Source organism: Macaca nemestrina, chromosome 20, assembly GCF_043159975.1.
Source record: "Macaca nemestrina isolate mMacNem1 chromosome 20, mMacNem.hap1, whole genome shotgun sequence".
NCBI lineage: Eukaryota > Metazoa > Chordata > Mammalia > Primates > Cercopithecidae > Macaca > Macaca nemestrina.
In genome coordinates, this window is record NC_092144.1 from 65,735,769 (window position 1) to 65,763,683 (window position 27,915).

Genomic DNA, 27,915 nt, shown 5'->3' on the forward strand with positions numbered 1-27,915 from the left:
TGCCTGTCTCATCTCTGATGCCTTTCCCAGTCTGTCTCCGGACACCCCCCGCCCATTTCTGTCTGGCTCCTCCTTTCCCCAGTTAACATTAATTGTTGGGGGGCGGTGCTGGACTGGGAGAAGGGGAGGCTGTGAGCTCAGGGGCAGCCCTGGGCCCTGCCAGCCCTTCTGAGTCACGCTCCCTATTACCGAATTTTTTCCACCTCACAGCTGCCTGGTGTGCAGGGAGTGGGGTGTGTGTGAGTGTGTGGAGGAGTGTGTGGAGCCCCTCCCCTTCCCAAGCCTTGACCCTTGTGCTGCTTATCCCCCGACCCCAGCTCCCTCTGGGACGGTGAAGTTCAAACTCTCCTCTCTCAGCTGGGGACTGCGGGCTTCACACTCAGATCCACCAGTGACGGGGAGGACTGGAGGGACGGGTCTTTCAGTCTCTTTTCCTAACCCAGGAGGTCCCTCCTGGTGTCTGGCTGCAAATCTTCTTGCTGCTGCACCAAGAGCCCCTGGGTCTGCCCAAGCCCCAACCCTAGCAGCAGTCTCAGTGGATTTCCCTGACCAGACAAGAGAGAAGACAGGTGGGCGCCCTCTCCTGCTCGTGCTGCACCCCCACGCACACGTCCCCCAACCCCTGTCCTGCGCCTTCCTGCAGCCAGCCACCCCCTGAGCATCTCTGAGCACAGCACTTCGCTGGCTGCAGCACGCCTGGCCGTCGTCTCCCTCTCCCGTGTGGGTGTCTGCAGTTGGACACCCTCCCTCCCGCCCGCCACCCCCCTCCCCCCCATGCCTGAGCCGCCGGCCAGCCCCCTCCTGCCCCCCCTGTCCCCTGCCGCCTCCCTGCAGCCTCTTTCTTTCTCCTGGCAAAGTGTCCAGCCCTGCCTGCTTCTCCTCGGGCCTGGGCGCCTCCGGCAGGCGCTTCCCTCCCTCCCTCTCTCCCCAGCTGCCTCCTCCTCTTCTCTCCCGCTCTCCTTCCCCTTTCACCCCATCCCCTGCCCTGGCTGCAACCATGAGGGTCTTGGCCTGCCTCCTTGGTGAGTGATCCATTCTCCTTGGGGACTCAGGGGGCCTAGGCCCCCACCTCTGACCCCTTAGCTTATCCAGTTTAGAGATTCAAACTTCCGGGACTGGTCCCTGGTGCTCCTGCACACCCTGACATCCCTTCTAAGGATCCCCGCCTGATCTGCTCAGCCTTCTGCGAGCCCAGAAGCCCAAGGGACCTGCCCCTTGCCCGCCCCCCAGCCCTGACCCTGCAGGGGATGTCCCGGACACCTGACCTTTAGCCAAGCCCATGTGAGAGTACCAAAGCCGGGGTCCCCAGCCCTGACTTCAGGGACCCGGCATCGGCAGCCCCACCCGCCTCAGAGACCTGTGCCTCAGCCCGCCCCTCTGTCCAGAGTCCTGCCTCCCAGCAGCGGGGTTTCTGGTTCAGAGGTATGAGGACTCTGTGTGTGTGCGTGTGTGCGTGTGTGCGTGTGTGCGTGTGTGCGCACGCGCGTGGGTGAGGACTCTGTGTGCGTGTGTGCGTGTGTGTGCATGCGCGCGTGTGTGTGTGCACGCGTGTGTGTGCGTGTGTGTGCGCGTATGCGTGTGTGTGCGTATGCGTGTGTGTGCACGCGCGTGTGTGAGGACTGTGTGTGCGCGCGTGTGTGTGCGTGCGCGTGTGTGTGCACGTGCGTGTGTGAGGACTGTGTGCGCGCACGCGTGTGTGCGCGCGTGCGTGCGTGTGTGTGCGTGAGCGCGTGTGTGAGGACTCTGTGTGTGCGTGTGTGTGTGCGTGTGTGTGTGCACGTGTGTGTGTGTGTGTGTTGGGGTATTCAAGATGAGGGGCCTGCGCTGGAGAAAGGGCCACTCCCGCCCTGCCCCTCACTCTGCCCCACCCTCTGCCCTCCCTTCCAGCGGCACTGGTGGGGATCCAGGCTGTTGGTAAGTGCCCAGACTCCTCCCATCTCCCCCCCTCCACCCAGCGCCAGGACTCCCCCTTCTGCCCGTCCAGGCCTGGCCTCAACCCCACTGGGTCCCTGGCCCACCCGAATTCCACTGTGACCTTGGCCCCTGCTCTGTGCTGGGATCCCCCAGGTGTCTGGCCGCATCTCTCTGAGCACCCAGGAGTCTGGACCCAGGGGCCAGTGAGCAGGGCCACTGGCCTACCGACAGTACCCGCAGGATGGCCCCCTGCCCCCAGTCACCCTGGCCCTGGGACCCCAAGGATGCCCCTCCCCAGTCACAGTCATTCCTCCAACCCTCAGAGCGCCTGCGCCTGGCCGATGGCCCCCATGGGTGCGCTGGCCGCCTGGAGGTCTGGCACGGCGGGCGCTGGGGCACCGTGTGTGATGATGGCTGGGACCTGCGTGACGCCGCTGTGGCCTGCCGGCAGCTGGGCTGCGGAGGGGCGCTGGCCGCCCCCGGAGGCGCCTTCTTCGGGGAGGGGGCAGGGCCCGTGTGGCTCAGCGAGCTGGCTTGCCGGGGCAACGAAGGGCAGCTGGGCCTCTGCCACCACCGGGGCTGGAAGGCCCACATCTGCTCCCACGAGGAGGACGCGGGCGTCGTCTGTGCAGGTGAGGACACCCTGGCTGCTCCTTCACGGGCATTTCCTTTGGAGATGTCCCAGGAATCCCAAGTCCTTAGCCCCAGAAAGTCTGAGTGTGCAGCAGTCCAGAGACACTCATCCTCCCATCCCCTGCAAAGCCAGGAGTCTCACTTCCTCTTCCAGGGACCCAAGTGACCTGGATTCCCCTACTCTCCTCATAGCTTATGTCCCCGCCTCCCCCGCCGCAGGTCAGCGTGTGGCTAACTCCAGGGACGATTCAACGTCTCCCCTGGATGGGGCTCCCTGGCCAGGGCTGTTGGTGGAGCTGAGCCCCAGCACGGAGGAGCCCCCGGTGACACACGGTGAGCCCAGGGGACTGCCCTGCCCACCCCCACGCAGTGCACCCTCCTGCTCCCGCCGAGGGGAGAGGGACCTCTGCACTAAGAACCCCCAGGGGACACACTGCCCGCCTCTCCGCCCCACCCCGTCTCCTTCATAGCCCAGGGAATCCTCCATCACTTCAGACCCTCAGAGACAGAGGCCTGGCCCCCAGATGGGAGGAAGGATGAGGGGCTCAGCTCCTGACCCCTGGCTGTCTCCCCTCCCAGGCCCCCGCCTCGCTGGGAACCCCCAGAATGCCTCCCGGAAGAAGAGCCCCCGGCCCAAGCAGGCCAAGTCCACCCGGGCCCCTCTGCTGACAACTGGAGCCCCCCGCCAAGGTAAGCTCCCTGCAGGCTCCCCTGACCCCCAGCCTGGATGCTGTGAGGCCCAGGGCCCAGACAAGCAGGACCCGTGGGTGCCCTCTCCTTAGCCGGGGCCCTGGAAGGATCCCAGTGTTCACCGTGTCCCTGCCCCGGAGATTTAGACGGTCAGGCCTGGTCTCCCCTTTTCTTCCTGCCCTGTCAGGAGGCCCAGGTGTCCTGGCCCACACAGGTTGTGGACTCACCTCTTAACGGGCTGCTGGCGGGCAGATCTCAGGCCACCGCTCCCTGAGGCCTGTTTCCCCCGGGTGGAAATCGAGGAAGGGGTGTTTGAATCATTTCTCACTGGCCACACCCTCCCCTCCCTGCTCACCCCACAGAGCGGCTGCGCCTGGTGTCTGGTCCCCACAGGTGCGCTGGCCGCCTGGAGGTCTGGCACGGCGGGCGCTGGGGCACCGTGTGTGATGACGGCTGGGACCTGCGTGACGCCGCTGTGGCCTGCCGGGAACTGGGCTGTGGGGGGGCGCTGGCGGCCCCCGGGGGTGCCAGATTCGGGCCTGGTGCAGGGCCCGTGTGGATGGACGACGTGGGCTGTGGAGGAGGAGAACAGGCCCTCCGAGACTGCCCCCGAAGCCCCTGGGGCCGGAGCAACTGTGACCACAGCGAGGATGCCGGGCTGGTCTGCACCGGTACGTCGGGGCTGGGGCCTGGCCCCCTCCCACCTTCCTCAGACCCCGGCTCCCTCTTCCCCCTCCAGGAAGCTGCAGAGGGCCTGCTCCCAGCTCTGCCTCCTGCCCGCCTGCTCTCTGCCTGTCCAGCGCCCACTGGCCACGCTCTCCAGCCCCTCCTCCTGCAGCTCCTGCTGTTCTCCTTGCCAGGAACGGGAGGAGAAGGCTTGAGGCTTGGGCTAGCGCTCAGCCCTGTCCCGGGCCCTAGGCCAGTGACAGTTTGTTTAAGCCTCAGTTTTCCTGAAGGAGCGATGGAGCTAGGAATGCCTGCCTCAGGCTTGAGCCAAGTCCTGGAGTGCAGGAAGCCCTGCCTGCCCTCTGCCACGGGGCTGGCCACGGCAGGGTCCCTCTCGGAGAGCCCTTGTCTCTGTGGCCAACCTCTGCTCCTCCCCCGTCCTCAAGCGAGCTGGTGGGAAGGAGGGAGGGAGACTGAGGCAGGGTGGGGACCCCCACGGGTGAGCCTCTACCTCCCCTCATACACGCCCCCTCAGCACAGGGTCTAGCTGTCTCCCAGGGGTCCTTCCCCTCTCCCATCCCCCTTGGACCTGGGCTAGAACCCAGAAATGGCTGTCGGCGGGGTGTTAGGTGAGAGCTCAGGGGCTCCCTCCCTCATCTCCTCCCTTCTTCCCTGTTTCCCTTTCTCTTTCCTTTCTTTCCTTCCACAAATCTTTTTTTTTTTTTTTTGAGACGGAGTCTCGCGCTGTCACCCAGGCTGGAGTGCAGTGGCCGGATCTCAGCTCACTGCAAGCTCCGCCTCCCAGGTTCACACCATTCTCCTGCCTCAGCCTCCCGAGTAGCTGGGACTACAGGCGCCCGCCACCTCATCCGGCTAATTTTTTGTATTTTTTAGTAGAGACGGGGTTTCACCGTGTTAACCAGCATGGTCTCGATCTCCTGACCTCGTGATCCGCCCGTCTCGGCCTCCCAAAGTGCTGGGATTACAGGCTTGAGCCACCGCGCCCGGCCTCCTTCCACAAATCTTTACACAGCACCATGGCAGGGCCTGGAAACCACAGGAGAAAGGCCAGTCCCCGCCCTGCTGCACTTTGCGGTCCATTGACTGTAGGAGGCCGGCAGGCGGAGGGCACCCACCTGGCGTTTCATCAGCGCTGGGAGGGGGGAAGTACAGGCAAAGCTGGGTGCCTGCCCAGGAGGGGTGGGAAACACTGACGTCAGTGGGTGTCCAGGGGGAAGAGAAGAGAGAAGGAGGCTGACTCAAGTCCCTGCTGTGTGCTGGGCCGTGCGCTGTGCACGTTACCTGGGGCCGCTCTGAGCCTCCGGCAGCCTCAACGGGGTGGATTCTCATCCCTCTCTTCACAGATGTGGGGCCGAGGCTCAGAGTGGTGATGTAAATGGCCCAAGACCCATGTGCCTAGCAAGCCCCAGCCCCAGCCGCTGACCCTTCTGGGTCTGTATAGACCCATGCCCCCACGCCTCTCCCACCACACACTCGGCCGTAGGGACGTGGTGGGGATGGAGACCAGGACACGGAGGTCAGAGTGGGAGTGAGGGGCAGAGAAGGCTTGTGCGGGGCGGGGGTGGTGCCTTCGTGTGCCTAGTGTACAAGCTGTGGGGGCAGAAGTGGGACCTTCAGGGCAGAGTTATTTGGAGGGAAGTTAAGGCTCCAGAGAGGCGAGGGTGAAGGTGCCAAGAGAGGAAACGAATGAACTAAGGCGCCCGGTGACGCTGGGAGCTTCGCCAGCATTTGATTGAATTCTCATGGCAACCCCGGGAGGGAGACGCTCCCCTTGCCTGTCTGCAGATGAGGAAAAGCAGACAGGTGTGTTAGAACCCCCCTTAGTTCTGTGCTCTTCTCTAGAACAGTGACTGGGGGCGATTCCACACCCCCCACGTTGGAGGACAGAGAGAGGGACTCCAGAATCCTCCACTGATGACTCAACTCTTACCTCAACAGAAATGTACCCTAAGAGCCAGGCATGGTTACAGGTTCACACCTGTAACCCACGTGCTTTGGGAGGATTTCTTGAGGCCAGGAGTTCAAGACCAGTCTGGGCAACATAGTGAAACTCTTTCCCATATATATATATATATGCGCCATATATATGTGTGTGTGTATATATGTGTGTGTGTGTGTATATATATATATATTTTTTTTTTTTTTTTTTTTTTTTGAGACGGAGTCTCGCTCTGTCGCCCAGGCTGGAGTACAGTGGCCGGATCTCAGCTCACTGCAAGCTCCGCCTCCCGGGTTCACGCCATTCTCCTGCCTCAGCCTCCGGAATAGCTGGGACTACAGGCGCCCGCCACCTCGCCCGGCTAGTTTTTTTTTGTATTTTTTAGTAGAGACGGGGTTTCACCGTGTTAGCCAGGATGGTCTCGATCTCCTGACCTCGTGATCCGCCCATCTCGGCCTCCCAAAGTGCTGGGATTACAGGCTTGAGCCACCGCGCCCGGCCTCTCTCTCTCTCTATATATATGGCAGGGCATGGTGGCGCATGCCTGTAGTCCCAGCTACTTGGGAGAGGCTGAGGTGGGAAGGATCACTTGGGTCCAGGAGGTCGAGGCTGCAGTGAGCCAAGATTGCACCATTGCACTCCAGCCTGGGTGACCCAGATCCCCTCCCCTCAAAAATAAAAAAATGAAGTGTACCCTATGCACCCCAAGGCCAGCAAGAGGTTAGTATCTAGACTAGTGGCTCTCAACTGGCAAGGGAGTGAGGGCTTTCTCATCCCCTTCCTCCCCAAAGGACATGAGGCAATGTCTGGAGACGTTTTTGGTTGTCACAGTTAGGGGAGGGGTTGCTACTGGCATGCGGTGGGTAGAGGATGCGGCACAGGACAGGCCCCATGATAAAGGAGGATACCCAGTGCCAGTGGTGCTGAGACTTGGAAATCCCGCTCTCTAGGATCTGGGGGCCGGGAATGGGGGGTGGATCCAGGGGACCAGAGCCAGAGCTCCCAGCATCCCCAACCCCCACCACCCCGAGGCAAGGGACATGGGGGATGCGCCAGAGCTGGACTCTGGGCCAATGACTTCCTGTCTTGGATCCTTTTCCTCATTTGGATAGTGAAGATGGAATATTTGCTTCCCAGAGTCATCTTGGGGTTGCAGCCTGCCCGAGCATAACTTAGTCCCTTGTTTCCTGGCCCTGTGTTCCCTCTCCCACTATCCAGGCCCAGCACCTCGGCTGCGCCTGGCCGATGGCCCCCACGGGTGCGCTGGCCGCCTGGAGGTCTGGCACGGGGGGCGCTGGGGGTCCGTGTGTGATGACGCCTGGGACCTGCGAGATGCCGCTGTGGCCTGCCGGGAGCTGGGCTGCGGGGGGGCGCTGGCCGCCCCTGGGGGTGCCTTCTTTGGGGAGGGGTCTGGACCCATCGTCCTGGACGACCTTCGGTGTCGGGGAAACGAGACGGCCTTACGATTCTGCCCAGCTCGGCCCTGGGGCCAGCATGACTGTCACCACCGCGAGGACGCCGGGGCCGTGTGTGACGGTGAGGGGGCTGTGGTGGAGGACTGGGAGGTGGGCGTGGTGGTGCTTGGAGCAGAGGGGCAAGATGGGGGGGGTCCCTACACGCCCTTCCTGCCCCTTGTCTGGACTTTCCACTCCCCCATCTTATTCCCCTCTGAATCCTCACCCTGCATCAGTGGTTCTCAGTTGGGGGTGGCTTTGCCCCCAAGGGGACATTGGACAGTGTTGGAAACATTTTTGATGGTCACAGCTGGGGGTGGGGGTGCTCCTGGCATCCAGGGGTTGGAGGCCAGGGGTGTTGCTCAACATCCCGCAGTGCACAGGACGCCCCCGCAGCCAAGAACAATCCAGCCCCAAATGGAAACATCGCTGAGGATGAACCTCAGCCCTGTGGCAGCCCTGGCTGGCCCTGCCTCCTGGCCCCTGGCGGACGCCAGCCTTCTACTCTGCATAAAGTCACCTCCCGCTTCTCTGTCACCCCTAAGCTACCATGCCCTCTGCTCTCTCTGCTCTCTTGCCCCCCATTCACACCCCCTCTCCCCAGGTCAGGGACGTGGAAAGCGTGGGCTGTGTCTAGGGAGGAGGTTCGGCAGGAAGAGATCCCCGCGTGCAGCTGAGAGGACTGAGGAAGGATGATGCGGGAGGTGGGGATGCCGGCTCCAGCTCCCGGATGGTGTGTGTGGGCGGCAATCACTTATCCCCTGCTCCACAGGCATGCCCCTGGGCTATGTCCCTCCCACGGCCCCCACGGACAGCAACAACTCCACGCCCAGGGAGGCTGCCTCCAGGCCCCCGTCCACCATGACGAGCCAGGCTCCGGGGACGGCAGGCGTTTCAACTCCTCCAGCCTCCCCTACTGTCCTTTGGGAGCCCGGACCGGAAGCCGGTGAGTCCCTCCATGCTCCCCAAGAAAACAAGGTCCTTCCTTCTGTTTCCTTCTCTCAGCTCTGAGACTGTCTTATGGGGGGCCTCTTGCAAAGAGAAAGGTGGAGAAGAGGAGCACAGGGGCCTCACCCAGGACATTGAGCTGGGTTCAATGCTCTGCTGTCATGTCTGGAAGCGTGTGATAATTTTTGAACAAGGGGTCCTGACTTTCATCATTGACTGAGCCCCCAAAATTCTGTAACCAGTCCTGGATAAGAGAAAGGATGGTGGGCTGAGTCTGCTCTATTCCCAAGCTGCACGGTGTGGCTGTAGGATCCATCATGGGGTACTCGGGCCAGCTTGAAGGAACAGCCCTGCTCAAACATTACCTTTACTTTCCAGAGTCTCTAGTTCTTTAGCAAATATGATCAATGGTTCTGCCTGCCTCCTTTCCACCAGTTTTTGTTTTGTTTTGTTTTCTTTTCTTTTTTTGAGATAGGATTTCATTCTGTCACTCAGGCTGGAGTGCAGTGGTGTGATCATGGCTCACTGAAGCCTCAACCTGCAAGCTCAAGTGATCCTCCCACCTCAGCTTCCTGAGTAGCTGGGACTACTAATTTTTTGTATTTTTTTGCAGAGATGGGGTTTTGCCATGTTGCCCAGGCTGGTCTCGAACTCCTGAGCTCAAACCGTCTGCCCACCTCGGCCTCCCAAAGTGCTGGGATTGGAGGTGTGAGCCACCGCGCCTGGCCTCTGTCATGAGTATTGAAAGGACTGTTGTTTTAAAATATAGGTGTTATTATTACCCAGGTGCGGTGAGGCCAGGAGATCAGGAGATGACAGCCACTAAAAAGATTGTGACTCACGGTTCTCGAGAGAACGGCATGCCACACGGGGTCACACAGGGAAGCACCAGGGCCAGGCAGGAGGTAGAGGGAGTGAGAGGGAGGCATGGCAGGAATCTTTATCTATATATTTATTTAGAGACAGGGTCTCACTTGGTTGCCCAGGCTGGAGTGCGGTGGTATAGTCACAGCTCCCTGCAGCCTCAAACGCCTGGGCTCAAGTGATCCTCCCACCTCCGCCTCCTGGGTAACTAAGACTACAGCTGCATGCCACCGTGCCCAGCTAAGTTTTTTTTTTTCTGTAGAGACAGGTCTTCACTATTGTCCAGGTTGGTCTCAAATTCCTGGCCTCAAGTGATCCTCCTGTCTTGGCCTCCCGAAGTGCTGGGATTAGAGGCGTGAGCCACCATGCCCGGCCAGGTGCAGGGGTCTTTCTTGTGTTTTTTGCAGGAGGAATAGGTGAGACAGGGCAAGCAGGCTTAGAATTGGCTGTTTTGAAGAATTTCGGTGGGGGGTGGGGGTGGCTCAGAAGCGTTGTCCTCAGTCGGCTGGTACCCGGCCCTGCGGCAGTGAGGACAGGTGCAGAGTGGCCCAGGGTGTGAGAGCCCCGTGGAGAGGGTGGTTTGCACACAGAAGGCATGCTCAAGCCGTTTACCATCTCTAGGAATTAGCTAACCCTGGGAGGGGAAGTCCCTCAGGATCAGGAATGCTCCAAGATGTCAAAGCATCAGAAATACAGAAAATAAGAAGGCGTGGTTAACACAGCTGTCTCCTCAAGACGGGAAAAGGCCGAACAAAAGCAGCAACTTGTTTTCACCATGGTCACCATTCCCAGAGGCCTCTTTCCCCTTTTCCTGAATAATAATGTCAGCTAACACTGATCGAGCATGCGCTGGCTCCTGGTCACTGATGCTGTTCCCAGTTCTCTCCATGTCTCAGTCCAGGTGACGCTTGCAGCCACTGCGGTGTGGGCATTGACAGGTCTTCATGTTACAGATGAGGCAGCGCAGCTGAGGAATGGGAGAGCCAGGATTCAAGCAAAAACGCTTGTTCCAGGGCTCACATTCTTTTAAAAAAATTGTGATAAAACATACATGACATAAAATTTACCATTTTTACCAGCCTTTTTTTTTTTTTTTTTTTTTTTTTTTTAAAAAAAAGAAAAACAGGGTCTCACTCTGTCACCAAGGCTGGAGTGTAGTGGTTGCTCACTGCAACGTCTGCCTCCCAGGTTCAAGTGATTCTCCTGCCTCGGCCTCCTGAGTAGCTGGGATTACAGGCGTGAGCCACCGCGCCTGGCCCATGCCTGGCTAATTTTTGTATTTTTAGTAGAGACAGAGTTTCTCCACGTTGGCCAGGCTGGTCTCGAGCTCCTGATCTCAGGTGATCTGCCTGCCTCAGCCTCCCACAGTTGCTGGAATTACAGGCGTGAGCCACCGTGCCTGGCCTGCTGCTTCCTGTCTTTTAAAGGACTTCCTCTGAGAAGCCTTCTCCAGCTTCCCCAGGCAGAATTTTTCTCACCTTCTCCTCGTTGTGTGTCTGCCTTGCCTTTTTGGTACTTCCACTACTCCCTTTAGCTCGCTGAGTTGCAATGAAGTGTGTGCATACTACCTTCTCTAAAGACCTAGAGTTTTTCAAAGCAGAGGCTGTGCCTGACTCATAAACAACAACAAAACACCTTATTATCCCTGGTGGTCTAGTGGTTAGGAAAATAAAATCTAAAAAAGAAGAAAAAAAAACCCTTATTAAACCAATAATAATGAGAGAAAATTAAGGGTGGTGAACAATTGCAGGGAAAAAGACTTTTATTTTAATTGAGGTGAAATTCATGTAATATAAAGTTAACCAGTTTAAGCATACAACTCAAGTGGTATTTATACATTCAAAATGTTGTACAACCACTACTATTTGGCTACTGTGAATGGTGCTGCTATGAACATTCACATACCGGTGTCTGTCTGAATACCTGTTTTCAGTTTATTTTGGGTATATCCCTACTATAGACTTTCTAGATTATATGGTAATTCGATGTGTAGCTTTTTGAAGATCCTCCAAACTCTGCCTGGCTCACTATCCCTCGTGCCTAATGCAGAAAATGGCACAAAAAAGGCTTCATTAAATATTTGCTGCCTGGAGGAAAGGATGGTTGAATGGAGGGGAGGCCTAGATGGATGAACGGATGGATGCATGGAAAGGAAGATGGAGGGAGGGAAAGGTAGATGAAGAGTCAGGAGGCTGGGTGGCTTCCCTGACTCTTAATTCTTTGGGTCTCTTCTACCCCAGGGTCCCCCCAGCTGCGCCTGGTGGCTGGGCCCAGCAAGTGCTCAGGTCGACTGGAGGTGTGGCATGACCAGCGCTGGGGGACCGTGTGTGACGATAGCTGGGACATGCGGGACTCAGCCGTGGTCTGCCGGGAGCTGGGCTGTGGTGGACCTCGGCAGCCAGACCCTGCTGCTGGCCGCTTTGGCTGGGGTGCGGGTCCCATCTGGCTAGATGATGTGGCCTGTGTGGGGACCGAGGCTTCGCTGTCCGACTGCCCTGCTGCTCCCTGGGGAAAGCACAACTGTGCCCACAATGAGGATGTTGGGGTCATCTGCACTGGTAAGGAGGCCCTAGCTATCTGTTGACTCCAGGAGGGCTTCCTGGAGGGGGAACAGTAACTAACATGGGCACTAACATTGAGCGCTTCCTAAGCCCCAGCCCTGTGCTGGGTGTTTTTGCACATATGACCACATTGAAATCACATAATAAGTCTAGGGTGGTATGTGTTATGCCCATTTTACTGATAAATAAGCTGAGGCACAGAGAGGTTAGGTAACTTGCTCAAGATCACACAGCAACAACTGACTGGTAGACCTGGGATTCCCACTCAGAGAAGCTGCTGCTTCCTCTTCCTTCCAGGAATCAAGGAAATCTCCCACTAAGAAGGAAGCTTTAGCTTTCCTAAGACGAAATGAAGCAGGCAGGGCACTGGGAGATGGAGAGAAGCCAAAGCGAGAGCCAGTTAACATAAACTCAGGCAATGCCTGCTATTACATGGCAGAGGCTGAGCTAGGCGCAGGGTCCTCATGCTGGGCTCATGAATGGAATGAACATGGTCTTGGTCTTTGAATAGCTCACAGCTCATGGGGAGAAAGAACTACTCTAACAAATCATTGCAAACCTGTGTGACTCGTTATAGTTTGGGGTCACCAAGACCACTCTCAGAGTCAATAATTTGCTAGAAGATCTCATAGAACCAAAGAATCTGTTACACTCAGGGTTATCGTTTATCACAGTGAAAGGATACAGATTAAAATCAGCCAAGGGAAGAGGCGCCTGAGGCAGGGCTCAGGTGAGAGCAGGTGTGAGCTTCCAACTGTCCTGTCCCAGTGGAGCTGTGCAGACAGCACTTCATTATCCCAGCAACAAAGTGGGACAACACACATGAGGAACCGCCAACTAGGGAAGTTCCCCCGAGCCGTGGCGTCCAGAGTGTTCATGGGGGCTCGGCCACGTACATGTGGCTGATCATAAATCACACCGTTAGCACAGGTGATCCAGCATGGCCCAAGTCCCCCAGGGAAACAATCTCTTATCAGGCAAGGTGTTCCAAAGGCTTCGAAGCCATCTCCCAGGAGCCGGGGAAAGGGCTAAACCTTTCTTTGGGCAAGGTTAATCCTTTACTGCACACGTGTGCTAATCAGAAGGATGGAAGATGGAGAGTGGTGCCTCAAAGGATGGAGGTATCACCTCTGCTGGAAGCTATGGCTCTTCCCTCTGTCCCCCTCTTCCTGAGGGCCATGGGGGCACCACAGAAGGATTCTGAGTTCAGGAGTGGCCTGTCGGACCTGGGTACCCCTCTGGTGGTAAGAACTGACAGGAGGTAGGGAAACCCATCAGAAGGTCCAGGAAATGAGGCCCTGACTCAGAGCAGAAGCTGAGGAGATGGAGGGGGGGTCAGGTGTGAAGGGGTGAGGGAGTCAGTCATGTCCAGATTGTACATGCCAAGAAGGCAGGGGGCGGTGTCAGGTTTGGCTTACCACAGGCTCCCCAAGGGTCTAACATAGTGTGTGGCTCATAGGAGGTGCTTGATTTGTGACAATAAATGAATGAATGATGAATGAATGGGAACTGGGTAAGTAACTGGAGAGGAGGGGTCTGGGTAGATGATCTTATCATCACGGTGTCTCTGTCTTCACTTCCTGCCCCACACACCTTCCAGGGCCCCCAGGCCTGGACTCCATCTCAGACCCCTTCAGCTGGAGCTGGATTCCTGGACTGGGGAGAGATCGGGATGCCTGGCTCCCGGGAGAGCTGGCCACCAAGCCCTCCGCAAGTGTGACTGCCAGTGTTCTGGAGAAAACAACCACGAAGGCCCCAGGGAAAATGCCTAAGAGTACTAAGAAGTGGGTGACAAAATATGCAAAGAGACCAACCACTCAACCTCCACTGACGCCAACCACAAAGCACTCCAGGGCCCAAAGCCCCCCAGACCTAACCTCACAGACCACTACAGCCCTGACCACTGAGGCTTCCCGAAGACCCACCGCTGAGTTTACCAGAAGGCCGACCACGGAGGCTCCCCGGAGATGGACCTCTCACACCACTGCCACGCTGACCCCTCAGGCACCCCGAGAACGGACCACTAAGACCACGGCAATGCTGACCACTCAAGGCCCCCAAGAAATGACCTCTGAGGCCACTATCAAGAGAATCCCTCAGGCCTCCCTGGAGCCATCTGCTGAGATACCAGAAGGGTCTCCAGAGTCACCCAAAGACCCGGCCCCCTCTCCCAGTGCTAGCACCACCGGGGAATCAGGTGAGTGGCCATGAGGGGTGTGGGGAGAGAATGGGAGAGGCTGACCCTCCCTCCTAACCTCAGGGCCTTCCACGCAGGCCTGTTCCGGGTTCGTCTGGCCGATGGGCCCAACCGCTGTGCTGGCCGGCTGGAAGTGTGGCATGCCGGACGCTGGGGAACAGTGTGTGATGACAACTGGGACCTGCGGGACGCCACTGTGGCCTGCTGGGAACTGGGCTGTGGAAAGGTCCGGCCCCGAGTAGGCAAAACCCATTACGGCCCTGGGACTGGGCCCATCTGGCTGGATGACATGGGCTGCAAGGGAAGCGAGGCCTCACTGAGCGACTGCCCCTCGGGGGCATGGGGGAAGCACAACTGTGACCACGAGGAAGATGTGGGGCTCACCTGCACTGGTACCAGGGCATGGCGGCGGTGGAGGGGGTTACGGGGGGTGGTCAGGAGAATGGAGTCAAGGTGGGGCCAGGTGACCGCACCATGGTAGACTCTAAAGAACTGGGCTTGAGGGGTTGGGGTGGGGAGATCCCAGAGTTGCTCCAGAAGATTCCAAAAGGGGAGGGAGGAGCAGCAACAAGGACCTCTGAGAAAGAGGATGGGGTCAACCATTGCCCCAATTTCTCCAAAGGCTACACAGACTATGATGATTATCCCCCCTGGACCTGGGACCCCACCTCAACAGAGGACCTGGCCAAGGGGACCACCACGGCACGGGTACCCGGACACACTCTCCCCTGGGGCACCACCAGGCGCACGGGGATCTCCTCTCCAGCAACAAGGCGCCTGCCAGACACAGGTGAGGGGCGTGATTGGGGTGGCCATGGGGGGCCTCCATAAACCTCCATTTGCTTCCCTGCAGGGTTTCCAGAAAGACCCTTCTCAGTGAGCTCGCTGAGGTCTCAGGGCACCCCAGAAAGGTTTTCCTCAGCTCCTGAGACTCTAAACGCATTATCTCCTTGGGCTCAATGGTGACACTTCTCGAGAGCCGAGGACACCATCTAAGAGATCAGGCTAAGCTCAGCAATCCTGAGTCCATGGCCCTCCTGTAAACCACACAATACGAGAGCCTGGGCCCCTCAGTCAAACCCACAACCAAGGGCCACTCTGTCATCACATAATCGTCCCCACCCCAGCTCCCCCAAAGCAAGCGAAACCTTACCCATTCTTGAAGCTCATGCTCTGGTCCGGGTCTGGTATGGCTCAGACAGAGGTGGGGACTCTTGGAGTGCTGCTTCTCTCCCTACCCTGGCCATCCCCTCCCTCCGGCCTGCAGAATCAGCCTCCAGGGACACAGCTCCGTCCCCCTCTGCTCTGTGGCCTCTGTCTTGCTGTTGCAACTCCTTCCACACCTGGGACCACATTTGGGACCTTGCCCTGCTTTGGCCCCCACATTGCTGCCACCACATTGTTCTGCATTTTTCTTTGCCTGTCTTCCTTGTATCCCCATCTCTCCGGGTCCCTCTGAATCCATCTCTGCTCCTGTTTCTCACTTGCTATTGGTCTCTTTTCTTTCATTATCCATTTCTCACCCTCGTCATCTCTATCTCTGTGTTGCCCAGGATGGAGTGCAGTGGTGTGATCTCAGCTCACTGCAGTCTTGACTGCCCGGGCCCAAGCGATCCTCCTGCCTCAGCCTCCTGAGAATTTGGGACTACAGATGCACGCCACCACACCCGGCTCATTTTTATTTTTCGTAGAGACAGGCTCACTATGTTGCCCAGGCTGGTCTCAAACTCCTGAGCTCAGACAATCCTCCTGTCTCGCTCTTCCAAAGTGCTGGGCTTATAGGCGTGAACCACCATGCCTGGCCTCACTCCATTTTCCATGGTCAATTTCTCTATCTTTTCTTCTCTATGCCAGTTTCTTTTTTCCTTTCATTTTCAATTTCTCACGCTTATCTTTATGCCGTATTTTTTTTTTCCATGGTCATTCCTCTTGCTCTAACACCATCTTTCTCATTTTTTTCTTTCGTTGTCAGTTTCATATTCCCGTCATTTCTTTTTCCCTATGTCTTTCTTTTTCAATTTCTCACCCTCATTACCTATTTCTCACTCCAGTTTTCGTGGTCAGTTTCTCTTTATTTTTTTCTGCCTTGTCCTTCTGTCTTTTTCTTTCATTATCAGTCTCACACTCTCATCATTTCTGTTTCTCGCCTAGTTTTTCCTGGTCAATTTATGTCTTTCCCCGTCAGCCTTTCTCTTTTCTTTCAGATCTCACCTTTACCACCTCTGTTTCTCCCTCCATTTTTCATGGTAAATTTCTCTTTTTTTGAGACAGGGTCTTGCTCTGTTGCCCAGGCTGAAGTGCAATGGTGTGATCTTAGCTCACTGCAGCCTTGAACTCCCAGGCTCAGGTGATCCTCCCACCTCAGTGTCCTGAATAGCTGGGATTACAGATGCACACCACCATGCCTGGCTAATTTTTTTTTTTTTTTTGAGATGGAGTCTTGCTCTGTTGCTCAGGCTGGAGTGCAGTGGCGTGGTCTCAGGTGACTGCAACCTCCGCCTCCCAGGTTCAAGCGATTCTCCTGCCTCAGCCTCCTGAGTAGCTGGGATTACAGGCACTTGCCACCATGCCCAGCTAATTTTTTGTATTTTTAGTAGAGATGGGTTTCACCCTGTTGGCCAGACTGGTCTCAAACTCCTGACCTCATGATCTGCCCCCCTCAGCCTCCCAAAGTGCTGGGATTACAGGCGTGAGCCACCGCTCCCAGCCTGATTTTTAAATATTTTGTAGAGATGGGTTCTCACTGTGTTGCCCAGACTGGTCTCAAACTCCTGGGCTCAAGTCATCGGCTCGCTGCGGCCTCCCAAAGTGCTGGAATTGCAGGCGGGAGCAGGGCCCAACCTGTTTCTCTATCCTCTGTCTTCTTGTCTTTCACTTTCAGTTCTCCGCTTCGCCACCTGCTTCTCACTCCATTTTTCACGGTCAGTTTTTCCATGATCGCCTCACACTCTCATCATCTCCATTTCTCACTGCGTTTCCTCCCCAGGCCCAGGGCTGTGGTATCTTTTCCTTTGTCTCTTACCGTTGTTTTCTCAGTCTCCATCTCCCGTGCTTTCCCCCCAGTCTCCCGCGTGCTCTTCTCTCTCCCCGTCGTTTCTCTCACGGTCGGCCCCCTTCTCTCCGTTTCTGTCTCCCGCGGGCTCCTCTGTCCGTTTCTCACCGTCCGCGCCGCCCTCGCCTTTCCCTCATGGGAGGTTTCACTCCCCACCTAAGGGGCAGCGTTTCTGCCCTCCCTCTGTGCCCGCCGCGGTCGCTGTTTCTCCGTCTTCTCCCTCCATTCCACTCTCCCGTCCTGCACGCCATCAGGGACTGCCCGGGCTTCTGCCTCTGTCGCCCGCGCCCCGTACCTGTGCCCTCCTGAGGGGCCCAAGCCTCCCGCTGCGGTAGGAGAGTCTCGCCGCACGCGTGCTTTCCCGCCTTTTTTTTCTGGCGCTCAGCACGCATGCGCACGCGCGGAGGGTCCGGGAATGGAGGGCTGGGAGAGGCAGGCGTTTATCTGCCTCGCACCTCGTGACGTCACAGGCGCGCTGCGCCTCCTGATTGGCCAGCTGGCGCATCGGCCAGCGGTAATAATAGCTGAGCGAAGGGCAACCAGGCCCTAAGAAGCGGGCCTTGCGGTGGGGAAAGGGAGGGAGGAAGCAGGCCCTGGAGGCGCCGTGACTTGGGGGTTAGTGGGCTCCAGTTGTGAGCTAGAGCTATCATTCCGTTTCCAGAGCCGGAAGCGGGAGCTCCGAGAGGTGATGCTTCTCGTTCAAGGACTGCCAGGGTTGCAGCGCCTCCCAGGCCCATAGCGCCCCCTGGTGGTGGAGGCGGGCACGTGCCGGGCGCGGCAGCTGCGGAGCCAGCGGGTCCGGCCTCGGTACCCCTCCTCCCATAGGGGAGGGAGGCAGCCAGCCCGTGAGCAGAAATAAATGCAGAATTGGCCGGGCGCAGTGGCTCACGCCTGTAATCCCAGTACTTTGGGAGGCCGAGGCGGGCGGATGACGAGGTCAGAAGATCGAGACCATCCTGGCTAACACGGTGAAACCCGTCTCTACTAAAACTACAGAAAATTAGCCGGGCGTGGTGGCGGGCGCCTGTAGTCCCAGCTACTCAGGAGGCTGAGGCCGGAGAATGGCGTGAACCCGGGAGGCGGAGCTTGCAGTGAGCTGAGATCGCGCCACTGCACTCCAGCCTGGGCGACAGAGCGAGACTCCGTCTCAAAAAGAAAGAAAGAAAGAAAGAAATGCAGAATTACAAACTGCGCCGGGGAAATGAAAAGACAGCCATGTATGCAACCTTATCAATAAGAAGGTTTGGAGGTGTGTGCACGGTGGGGTGGGAGACACGGCAGGCAGGGCTTCTTAGCTTCAGGAGCAATGTAACCTTGAAAAAGTGACTTCGTCTCTTTGAGTCCCCGTTTCTTTTTTCTTTTTTCTTTTCTTTTTTTTTTTTTTTTTGAGACAGAGTCTCGCTCTGTCGCCCAGGCTGGAGTGCAGTGGCCCGATCTCAGCTCACCGCAAGCTCCGCCTCCCGGGTTCACGCCATTCTCCTGCCTCAGCCTCCCGAGTAGCTGGGACTACAGGCGCCCGCCACCACACCCTGCTAATTTTTTTGTGTTTTTAGTAGAGACGGGGTTTCACCATGTTAGCCAGGATGGTCTCGATCTTCTGACCTTGTGATTCGCCCGCCTCAGCCTCCCAAAGTGCTGGGATTACAGGCGTGAGCCACCGCGCCCGGCCCCCGTTTCTTATTTATATTGTATATTTTATTTTATTTTATTTACTGATTGATTGATTGATTGAGATGGAGTCTAGCTCTGTCACCCAGGCTGGAGTGTAGTGGTGCGATCTCAGCTCACTGCAACCTCCACCTCCTGGGTTCAAGCGATTCTCCTGCCGCAGCCTCCCGAGTAGCTGGGACTACAGGCGTCTGCCACCATGCCCGGTGAATTTTTGTATTTTTAGTAGAGACAGTATTTCACCATGTTGGCCAGGCTGGTCTCAAACCCCTGACCTCGTGATCCACCCGCCTCGGCCTCCCAAAGTGCTGAGGTCACAGGTGTGAGCCACCGCGCCCGGCCACCCATTTCTTTCTCTGGGGAAAAGAAAGGGGGCTCCAGGGTTGTTGGAAAGGGGGAAGAACAGCTCACTTGGTCTGTGCTGGGCATGCATGACTCCAACTGCAGGCGGTAGGAACTGTTGCTACACCTGTGTTTCAGATGGAGAAAAAAGTGAGGCTCAGAGAAGTTTAACTTAAGAGCCATGATTATAATCTGTTTTAAGTGATTTCACACGTTTTGCTCCTTGGATTGGGAACCGTGTATGCTAAAACAGAAGCACGAGTCTGGAGTCCGACTCTCCTACTGGGTTCCAATCATGGTTCCAACCTGGATTAGAACTAGTTGGGTGACCTCAGGCCCCAATTCAATGAGCAGAATGTGTGTGAAATCGTTTAAAACCGCAGAATATTGCTTGTTAGGGTTATTTGCTGAAAATGAACAACAGCTGCAGGATTCCAGGGAAGGAGCGATGATTGTAGTAGGGAAATCAAGGAAACCTCACAGGGGAGATGGTATTATTTCATCAGCAGACCGTAAGGAGAAATGAATTCTCACAGGAGCAAAAGGTGGGAGAAATTTGCATTGCCAGAAATTTGCATCGGTGTTATCCATCTCTGCTAGACTTGAAGCTCTGTGAAAGATCTGTATCTATTTCCATTGCTGCCATAACACATCCCCACAAAGTTAGTGGTTTAAAACAACACAGACTTACTATCTTGCAGTTCTGTAGGTCAGAAGTCAGACTCGCTTAGTGGGCTAAGCGAGTCTCTTAAGCGAGTCACAGTTAAGGTGTCAGCAGGATGGTTCTCTTTGGAAGACTCTAGGGGAGAATCTGTTCCTGTGCATTTTCCAGCTTCTAGAGGCCACCTGCACTCCTTGGCTTGTGGCTTCATCCCCCATCATCAAAGCCAGCAACACTGCATCTCTCTGACCTTTCCTCTGCCTTCGTATTTTTCTCTCTCACTGTGGCTTGAAAGATTCTCTGATTTTAATTGGCCAACATGTTGGCCAGGCTGGTTCTGAACTCCTGGGCTCAAGTGATCCACCTGCCTCAGCTTCCCAAAATGCTGGGATTACAGGTGTGAGTCACTGTGCCCAGCTTGATTTGTGTTCCTTTTTTTTTTTTTTTTAAATTATTATACTTTAAGTTCTAGGGTACATGTGCACAACGTGCAGGTTTGTTACATATGTATACATGTGCTATATTAGTGTGCTGCACCCATTAACTCGTCATTCACATTAGGTATATCTGATTTGTGTTCTTAATGGAGTCTTCCTAAAACCCAGCATCTTGAAAATACATCTTTTTTTTTTTTTTTTTTGATGGAATTTTGTTCTTGTTTCCCAGGCTGGAGTGCAGTGGCGTGATCTTGGCTCACTGCAACCTCCACCTCCCAGGTTCAGGTGATTTTCCTGCCTCAGCCTCCTGAGTAGCTGGGATTACAGGCACGTTCCACCATGCCTGGCTAGTGTATGTTTAGTAGAGACGGGGTTTCACCATGTTGGTCAGGCTATTCTCAAACTCCTGACCTCGTGATCCGCCCGCCTCAGCCTCCTAAAAGGCTGGGATTACAGATGTGAGCCACCGTGCCCAGCTGAAAATACATCTTTAGTGATTTACTGCTAATGGGTTTTTTCCCCTGGACTAATTTTTCTTTTTTGTTTTCGTTGTTTTTTTTTTTGAGACGGAGTCTCACTCTGTCCCCCAGGCTGGAGTGCAGGGGCACGATCTCGGCTCACTGCAAGCTCCGCCCCCCGGGTTCACGCCATTCTCCGGCCTCAGCCTCCTGAGTAGCTGGGACTACAGGCGTTCGCCACCACGCCCGGCTAATTTTCTGTAGTTTTAGTAGAGATGGGGTTTCACCGTGGTCTCGATCTCCTGACCTTGTGATCTGCCCGTCTCAGCCTCCCAAAGTGCTGGGATTACAGGCGTGAGTCACAGCGCCTGGCATTTTTTTTAAATTAATAGTACCACTAATGGTGGTGTTTTTGTTTTTTCTTGGTTTGCTTTTATGTTTGTTTCCTTGTTTGTTTTTGAGAAGGAGTCTCACTCTGTGGTCCAGGCTGGAGTGCAGTGGTGTGAGCTCAGCTCAGTGCAACCTCTGCTTCCTGGGTTCAGGTGATTCTCCCACCTCAGCCTCCTGAGCAGCTGGGATTACAGGTGCCCGACACCATGCCCAGCAAATTTCTGTATTTTTTGTAGAGACAGGGTTTCGCCATGTTGGCCAGGCTGGTCTTTTTTTTTTTTTTTTTTTTTTTTGAGACGGAGTCTTGCTCTGTCACCCAGGCTGGAGTGCAGTGGCCGGATCTCAGCTCACTGCAAGCTCCGCCTCCCGGGTTCCCGCCATTCTCCTGCCTCAGCCTCCCGAGTAGCTGGGACTACAGGCGCCCGCCACCTCGCCCGGCTATTTTTTTGTATTTTTTAGTAGAGACAGGGTTTCACCGTGTTAGCCGGGATCGTCTCTCGATCTCCTGACCTCGTGATCTGCCCGTCTCGGCCTCCCAAAGTGCTGGGATTACAGGCTTGAGCCACCGCGCCTGGCCTGGCCAGGCTGGTCTTTAACTCCCGACCTCAGGTGATCTGCCTGCCTCAGCATCTCAGTGCTGGGATTACAGGCGTGAGCCACAATGCCCGGCCATTACCACTAATGGTTTTTCAGGTTTCCTAATGGGTGTGGTTATCTGGTAGGATTTTATAGCTACCCTGTTAAGGTGTCTAATAGAAATGGAAAGGTATTTGATTAAGAATGGTTAATAATACAAAGGCATGACTGAGATGTCTGCTGTGCCTGGCATCAGGGTGAAACGTGACCCTTGTTCGATCAGCGTGCAGTGTGTTAGCGGGTAGCAGAGCAAGGGATTTCTGTGATTGGGATCGCTAGCCACAGAGCTCAAGATGACATCGGTGAACTTGCCCAAGGTCTTGGACACTGCCCTTCAGCCTGGTTTTGCGTTTGGAATGAGAAAACATCCTAACGGGCTCAGTTGGGTAGGAAATGAAGAGGAAGGGAATTCCGGGGGGGGGTGGGGGGGGGCGGCAGCATGAGCAGAGGCTGGGAGGTGCGAAAAGCCTGGGCGTTGTGGTTGTTCCAAGTGTTTTGCTGTCACAAATATGGCTGCCGTGAACTCCCTGTACCCACATCCCGAGCCTCATGGGCAGGGATTTCTCAGCACCTCCTTGTGGAATTGCTTGGGAAAGCTGGCATGTCCCCCTAAACACTGCAAACCTGCCCTCCTCACTCAAAGTCAGGGTCCAGCATGAGCAGAGCATTGTGTGGGACGAGACGATGCTGGAGAAGCTGGCAGGGGCTGGTTATGAAGGAAGATGGTGTCTGTGGGGTTCATGCTGTGGGCCGTGGGGACTCCTGGAAGGGTTTAGGGTGGAAAGGGGCGGGTGTCTGCCTGTTTTTAAGAGGCCTCCAGGGTCAGTGTGGGAGGCCAAGGTCTCAGAGGAAGTTGGTTTGATGATTCAGATAAGAACAACCAGGGCAATGAGTATGGAGTGTTTTGTTCGGGTGATGAAAATATTCTTAATTTTGATTGTGGCAATGACCACACAATCTTGTGACTATGCTAAGAAGAACCACCCAATTGCACATTTTAGGTTGATGAATTGCATGATATATGAATTATATCTCAAGAAACCTGTCATTGAGGCTGGGCACGGTGGCTCACACCTGTAGCTCACTTTGGGAGGCTGAGGAAGGTGAATCACTTGACCCCGGGAGGCAGAGGTTGCAGTGAGCCGATACTGCGCCACTGTACTCCGTCCTGGGTGGCAGAGTGAGACTCTGTCTCAAAAAAAAAAAAAGAAAAGAAAAGAAAGCTATTGTTCATATAAGCTTTTTATCAACCAAGCTGGGACTGAATTATCTTTCTATTCTCCCTAAATAAAATGGCATACATATATGTATATATGTAAAATACATTTATATGTTATATAAAATTGCTATTGTGTAGAGATTAAGTGCATTCGGCCAAAAAAAAAAAAAATAGGAAAAATAGTATTATAGAGATGTTCCAGGCAGTTAATTAATAAAGATATTATGATTTTTTTTCCCCTGGGGCAGGAGCCTCAGGGAATTAAAATAACAAATTCCTTTTTTTTTTTTTTTTTTTTTTGAGATGGTGTCTCGCTCTGTTGCCCAGGCTGGAGTGCAATGGCACAATCTTGGCTCACTGCAACCTCCGCCTCCCGAGTTCAAGCAATTCTCCTGCCTCAGCCTCCCGAGTAGCTGGGATTATAGGCGTGTGCCACCACGCCCAGCTAATTTTTTGTATATTTAGTAGAGACGGGGTTTCTCCCTGTTGGCCAGGCTGGTCTTGAACTCCTGACCTCAAGTGATCCGCCGGCCTCAGCCTCCCAAATTGCTGGGATTACAGGCTTGAGCCACTGCGTCCGGCCCAAATGCCCTTATTTTATGTGCTAGTTTAGTGACAGTTTCTGTTCTTGGTAACCAGAAGCATCCCAGCTGAATGGAGAAGGTCTCCACAAGGTCAGGGAGGGCTGCAGTGGTGGTGCAGTTGAGACAGGACGATGCCTGAACTGGGGCTGGGCCCAGGAGGAGAGAGATGGGGAGTCAAACTCACAGGGGAGTTGAAGACTCAATCCTCTTCCCCATATCTCTCTAGGTGGCAAAGATGGTTACAAGCTTCCCTGGATGTGGGACACACCATCAGGAAGGGGCCTGGCTGAGGGGACCCCCACCGCAGGCAAACTAGGACCCACTCTTGGGGCTGGCACCACCAGGAGCCCAGGCAGTCCTCCAACTCCGAGGGTCCATGGAGACACAGGTGAGGCACGTGGCTGGGGTCAGGGGACTGGGGCGGTATGTGTCGTGGGGTAAAGAGACAGATTCCAGACTCCCTGGTGGAACCCTTACCCCAGAAAGACTCAGCAGAAATATATCCTTAAATAAGGGGTTATCGGCTGAGCATGGTGGCTCACGCCTGTAATCACAGCACTTTGGGAGACCGAGTTGGGAGGATTGCTTAAGCTCAGGAGTTTGAGACCAGCCTAGGCAACACGGTGAAGCCCCCAAGATATGAACATTAGCTGGGTGTGGTGGTACGCACCTGTGGTCCCAGCTGCTTGGGAGGCTGAGGCAGGAGGATCCCTTGAGCCTGGGTGCTCCAGGCTGTGGTTATGCCACTGCATTCCAGCCTGGGTGCCAGAGCGAGACCTTGTCATAAACAAAACAAAACATAACAAAACAGAACCAAGGGGTTATTATCTAGACCACTGGTCACCCACTAGGGTCGATTTTGCCCCCAAGGGGCATTTGACAATATCTGAAGATATTTTGGATTGTCATGGCAGGAAGTGAGAGGTCACCCATGGGCACCTCATCGGTAGAGGCCAGGAATGGTGTTAAACATCCCACAATGCACAGGACATCTCTCCATAACAAAGAACCACCCAGCCCTACATGACAACAGTACCGAGGTTGAGAAACCCCAGCCTAGATAGTCATAAGTCACTGCGACAAATAGGAAAATGATAGGAAGCCCTAGATGAGAAAGAGGGAAAGATACAAACAAGTGATTCCCCGAAAGGGAAGCCCAAATGGCTGAGTGTGTTTAGAAATGCCCATGCTCACCAGGAACCAGAAAATACAAATTAAAACAATGGCAAGTACGGAGGAGAATGAGAAAGGTGGGTATTATCAAGTGTGAGTGAGGATGTGGGGAGACAGGCAACCCCACTGGACAGAGCTGTTTGATAAAGACGGTCCAGCAGTATTTAGTAAAGTTAAGCATGATTAGGCCGGGCGCGGTGGCTCACGCCTGTAATCACAGCACTTTGGGAGGCTGAGGTGGGCGGATCACGAGGTCAGGAAATCGAGACCATCCTGGCTAACACGGAAACCCCGTCTCTACTAAATATACAAAAAATTAGCCGGGCATGGTGGCGGGTGCCTGTAGTCCCAGCTCCTCGGGAGGCTGAGGCAGGAGAATGGCGTGAACCCGGGAGGCGGAGCTTGCCGTGAGCCGAGATCGCGCCACTGCACTCCAGTCTGGGCGACAGAGCAAGACTCCGTCTCAAAAACATAAAAATAAAAATAAAAATAAAATTTAAAATTCCATAAAGGTATTTTGATTACTAAAATTACCCTTCGGAGCCTCTTTGGTCTCCCTGCCTTCCCCGGCTCCCCACATCGCCCAGTCTCCCGCTGTCTCGGAATCCTCTCGTATGCTGCACGCTTCTGAGCACTCCCCTAGCTCCCGCGCCCCAGCATCCCCCGCATCCCTCCCTCACCTCACCCGCCTGCACCCACTCCCTCGACCCGCGTGCCCCTCCGCAGCGGAGGACACCAGGTGGCGCCTGGAGACATCGGAGGAGGCAGGGAGGAGGGGCCCTAGGGCCGGGTGAAGTCTGCCGGTGACCCATGACGTCTCGAGGCTCTGCGCCTCTCCATTGGTCGACTCCTCGAGGGGCGGGGCGGGACGCGTAGTGGGCGGAGCCGGCTGACCTCAGACCGTCCGTCTGTCTTTCCTCCTCCAGGTTCCCCGAGGAAACCATGGCCCGAGCGCCGGCCACCGCGGCCCGCTGCGACCAGGACAGCGCCCGCAACCCCGTCCCCAGGTCCCTCCGCCTCTCCAGGACCCCCAGGCCCAGCGCTGACTTCTGACTGCAGTCCAGAGCTCACGCCCCACTCAGCCTTGACGCCCGAGGCGACCTCTGACCCTCCGGACACTTCACCACCCACCCCAGACCCGACCTTCCGGACGAACCCCGACCTCATCCTGACAAGCCCTGACTTTGTTTTGTCCACCCCTGACTCCAGTGTGGTTCCAGCGTTGACCCCGGAGCCCTCGCCCACGCCCTTACCCACCTTGCCCAAAGAGCTGACCTCTGACCCTTCTACAGCGTCGGAGGTGACCAGCCTTTCCCCTACCTCAGAGCAGATCCCAGAATCTGACACAACCCCAGACTTGGACACAACTCCATACTCCAGTACAGTCTCGGAATATTCCAGATCCCCAGCCCCCTCCCCAAGCCCTCACCCCACTACTATCCCTGATCCCACTATGACCCCTGACCACACCACAACCCCTAACCCTACTGTGACCCCTCAGTTCCCTACCACCACTCACCCCACCACGACCCCTCAACCCACTACCATCACTCACTCCACCATGATTCCTGACCCTACCACAACCCCTCAACCCTTCACCACCATGCAGCCCACCACAACCCCTCACCCCACAACCCCTCACCCCACCACAACCCCTCATCCCACCACCACCACTCACTCCACCATGATTCCTGACCCCACCACAACCCCTCAACCCTTCACCACCATGCAGCCCACCATGATCCCTCACCCCACAACTCCTTACCCCACCACAACCCCTCACCCCACCACAACCCCTCACCCCACCACAACCCCTCACCCCATCACGACTCCTGACCCCACCACGACCCCTCACCCCACCACGACTCCTGACCCCACCACGACCCCTCACCCCACCACAACTCCTGACTCTTCCTCAACCCCTATCATCACTACTAAGTCCCTTCCAACCTCCTTGGGGACAGAACTCTCCTCTCCCACTCTAGCACCAACAGTCAAGCCCAGTCTGCACCCCCAGTTGACCTTCACAGCACCTGCCCCTCACACCTCCACATCCCAGATGCCCACCTTAGAGCCCTCTCCAGCCTTGGAGTCCAGCCCCTCCAGGTCCTCCACAGCCACAAGCATGGACCCACTGTCCACTGAGGACTTCAAGTCACCCAGAAGCCAGAGCCCCAACCTAACCCCTCCACCCACCCATACCCCACACTCAGCCTCTGACCTCACTATGTCTCCTGACCCCCACCTCTCCCTGATAGCCCACCCCTTGGATCATCCTCCCCTTGACCCCCTCACCCTAGGGCCAACCCCGGGTCAGAGCCCAGGCCCCCATGGTCCATGTGTGGCCCCAACACCACCTGTAAGGGTCATGGCTTGTGAGCCACCTGCCCTGGTGGAACTGGTGGCTGCCGTGAGGGATGTGGGTGGTCAGCTGCAGAGACTGACCCAGGTCGTGGAACAGGACCGGCAGGAGCGCCAAGCCCTGCTGCTGGGGCTGACCCAGCTGGTAGAGGCTGCCCGGGGTCTGGGGCAGCTGGGTGAGGCCGTGAAGAGAGTGGTAGAGATGGCCTGGACCACCAGCATGCCTGCACCAACCACCACTACCCCAGAGGAAGAAGAAAGGCCTCTGAGGGGAGACGTGTGACCCTCTCCAGGATTTGAGGGGCGTAAGACATTCCCGATCAAAACAAAACAAAAAAAAACAAAGTGCCTAATTAAAAACAAGGTGCGGATGGTGTTTTTGGGAAATTCTAGAGAAATAGAATTACAAGATTGATCTTGATATGTGAATAGCCCAGGTGCCATGCAAGGCGGTGTTGACGATGGGGATGATTATGAGGGTGGTGATGATGGTGATTATCTTGATGGTGATCGTGATAGGAGGACGATCACTGTGGTGAGGATCATGATAATGAGAATGGTAAGATGGTGGTGGTGGTGGTGGTGGTGAAGATGGTGAAATAATGCTGATGATCATGAGGGAATGGTCATGGTGTTGAGGCAGTGACTATAATGATGGTGGTGGTGGTGATGGTGGTAATGATGATGATGATGAAGATGGTGAAATGATGGTGATGGTGGTGGTGGTGATGATGGTGATGATCACAGTGATGATGATGGTGCTGGTCATGAGGGAGTGGTCATGGGGATGAGGGAATGATAGTAATGATGATGATGGTGGTGGTGGTGGTGATGGTGGGAATGTTGATGATGATGAAGATGGTGAAATGATGGTGATGCTGATAGTGATGATCGTGAGAGAATTGTCATGGTGATGAGGCAATGACCATGATGATGATGGTGGTGATGATGATGGTGATTATCACAGTGATGATGATGGTGCTGGTCATGAGGGAGTGGTCATGGTGATGAGGGAATGATGGTAATGATGATGGTGGTGGTGGTGAT

At 55.7% G+C, this 27,915-nt stretch overlaps 1 protein-coding gene across 2 annotated transcripts; it reads left to right on the plus strand.

Annotated features, from left to right (window-relative positions):
* Positions 1-812: 812 nt before the first annotated feature.
* On the plus strand, positions 813-27,316 carry LOC105488162 (scavenger receptor cysteine rich family member with 5 domains). 2 transcript variants are annotated; one of them, XM_011752014.3, is made up of 14 exons: positions 813-1,022; positions 1,888-1,914; positions 2,238-2,546; positions 2,767-2,880; positions 3,127-3,237; positions 3,600-3,908; positions 7,082-7,399; positions 8,090-8,263; positions 11,370-11,687; positions 13,291-13,887; positions 13,965-14,279; positions 14,510-14,677; positions 23,561-23,722; positions 25,434-27,316. In XM_011752014.3, the coding sequence occupies exons 1-14, from the start codon at positions 998-1,000 to the stop codon at positions 27,149-27,151; spliced, it is 4,665 nt and encodes a 1,554-aa protein (XP_011750316.2). In that variant the 5' UTR covers positions 813-997; the 3' UTR covers positions 27,152-27,316. The 2 variants fall into 2 exon arrangements, with proteins under 2 accessions (XP_011750316.2, XP_070944003.1); XM_071087902.1 differs by lacking the exon at positions 813-1,022 and adding an exon at positions 1,320-1,422 and having other exon boundaries at positions 25,434-27,312.
* The last annotated feature ends 599 nt before the right edge of the window (positions 27,317-27,915 follow it).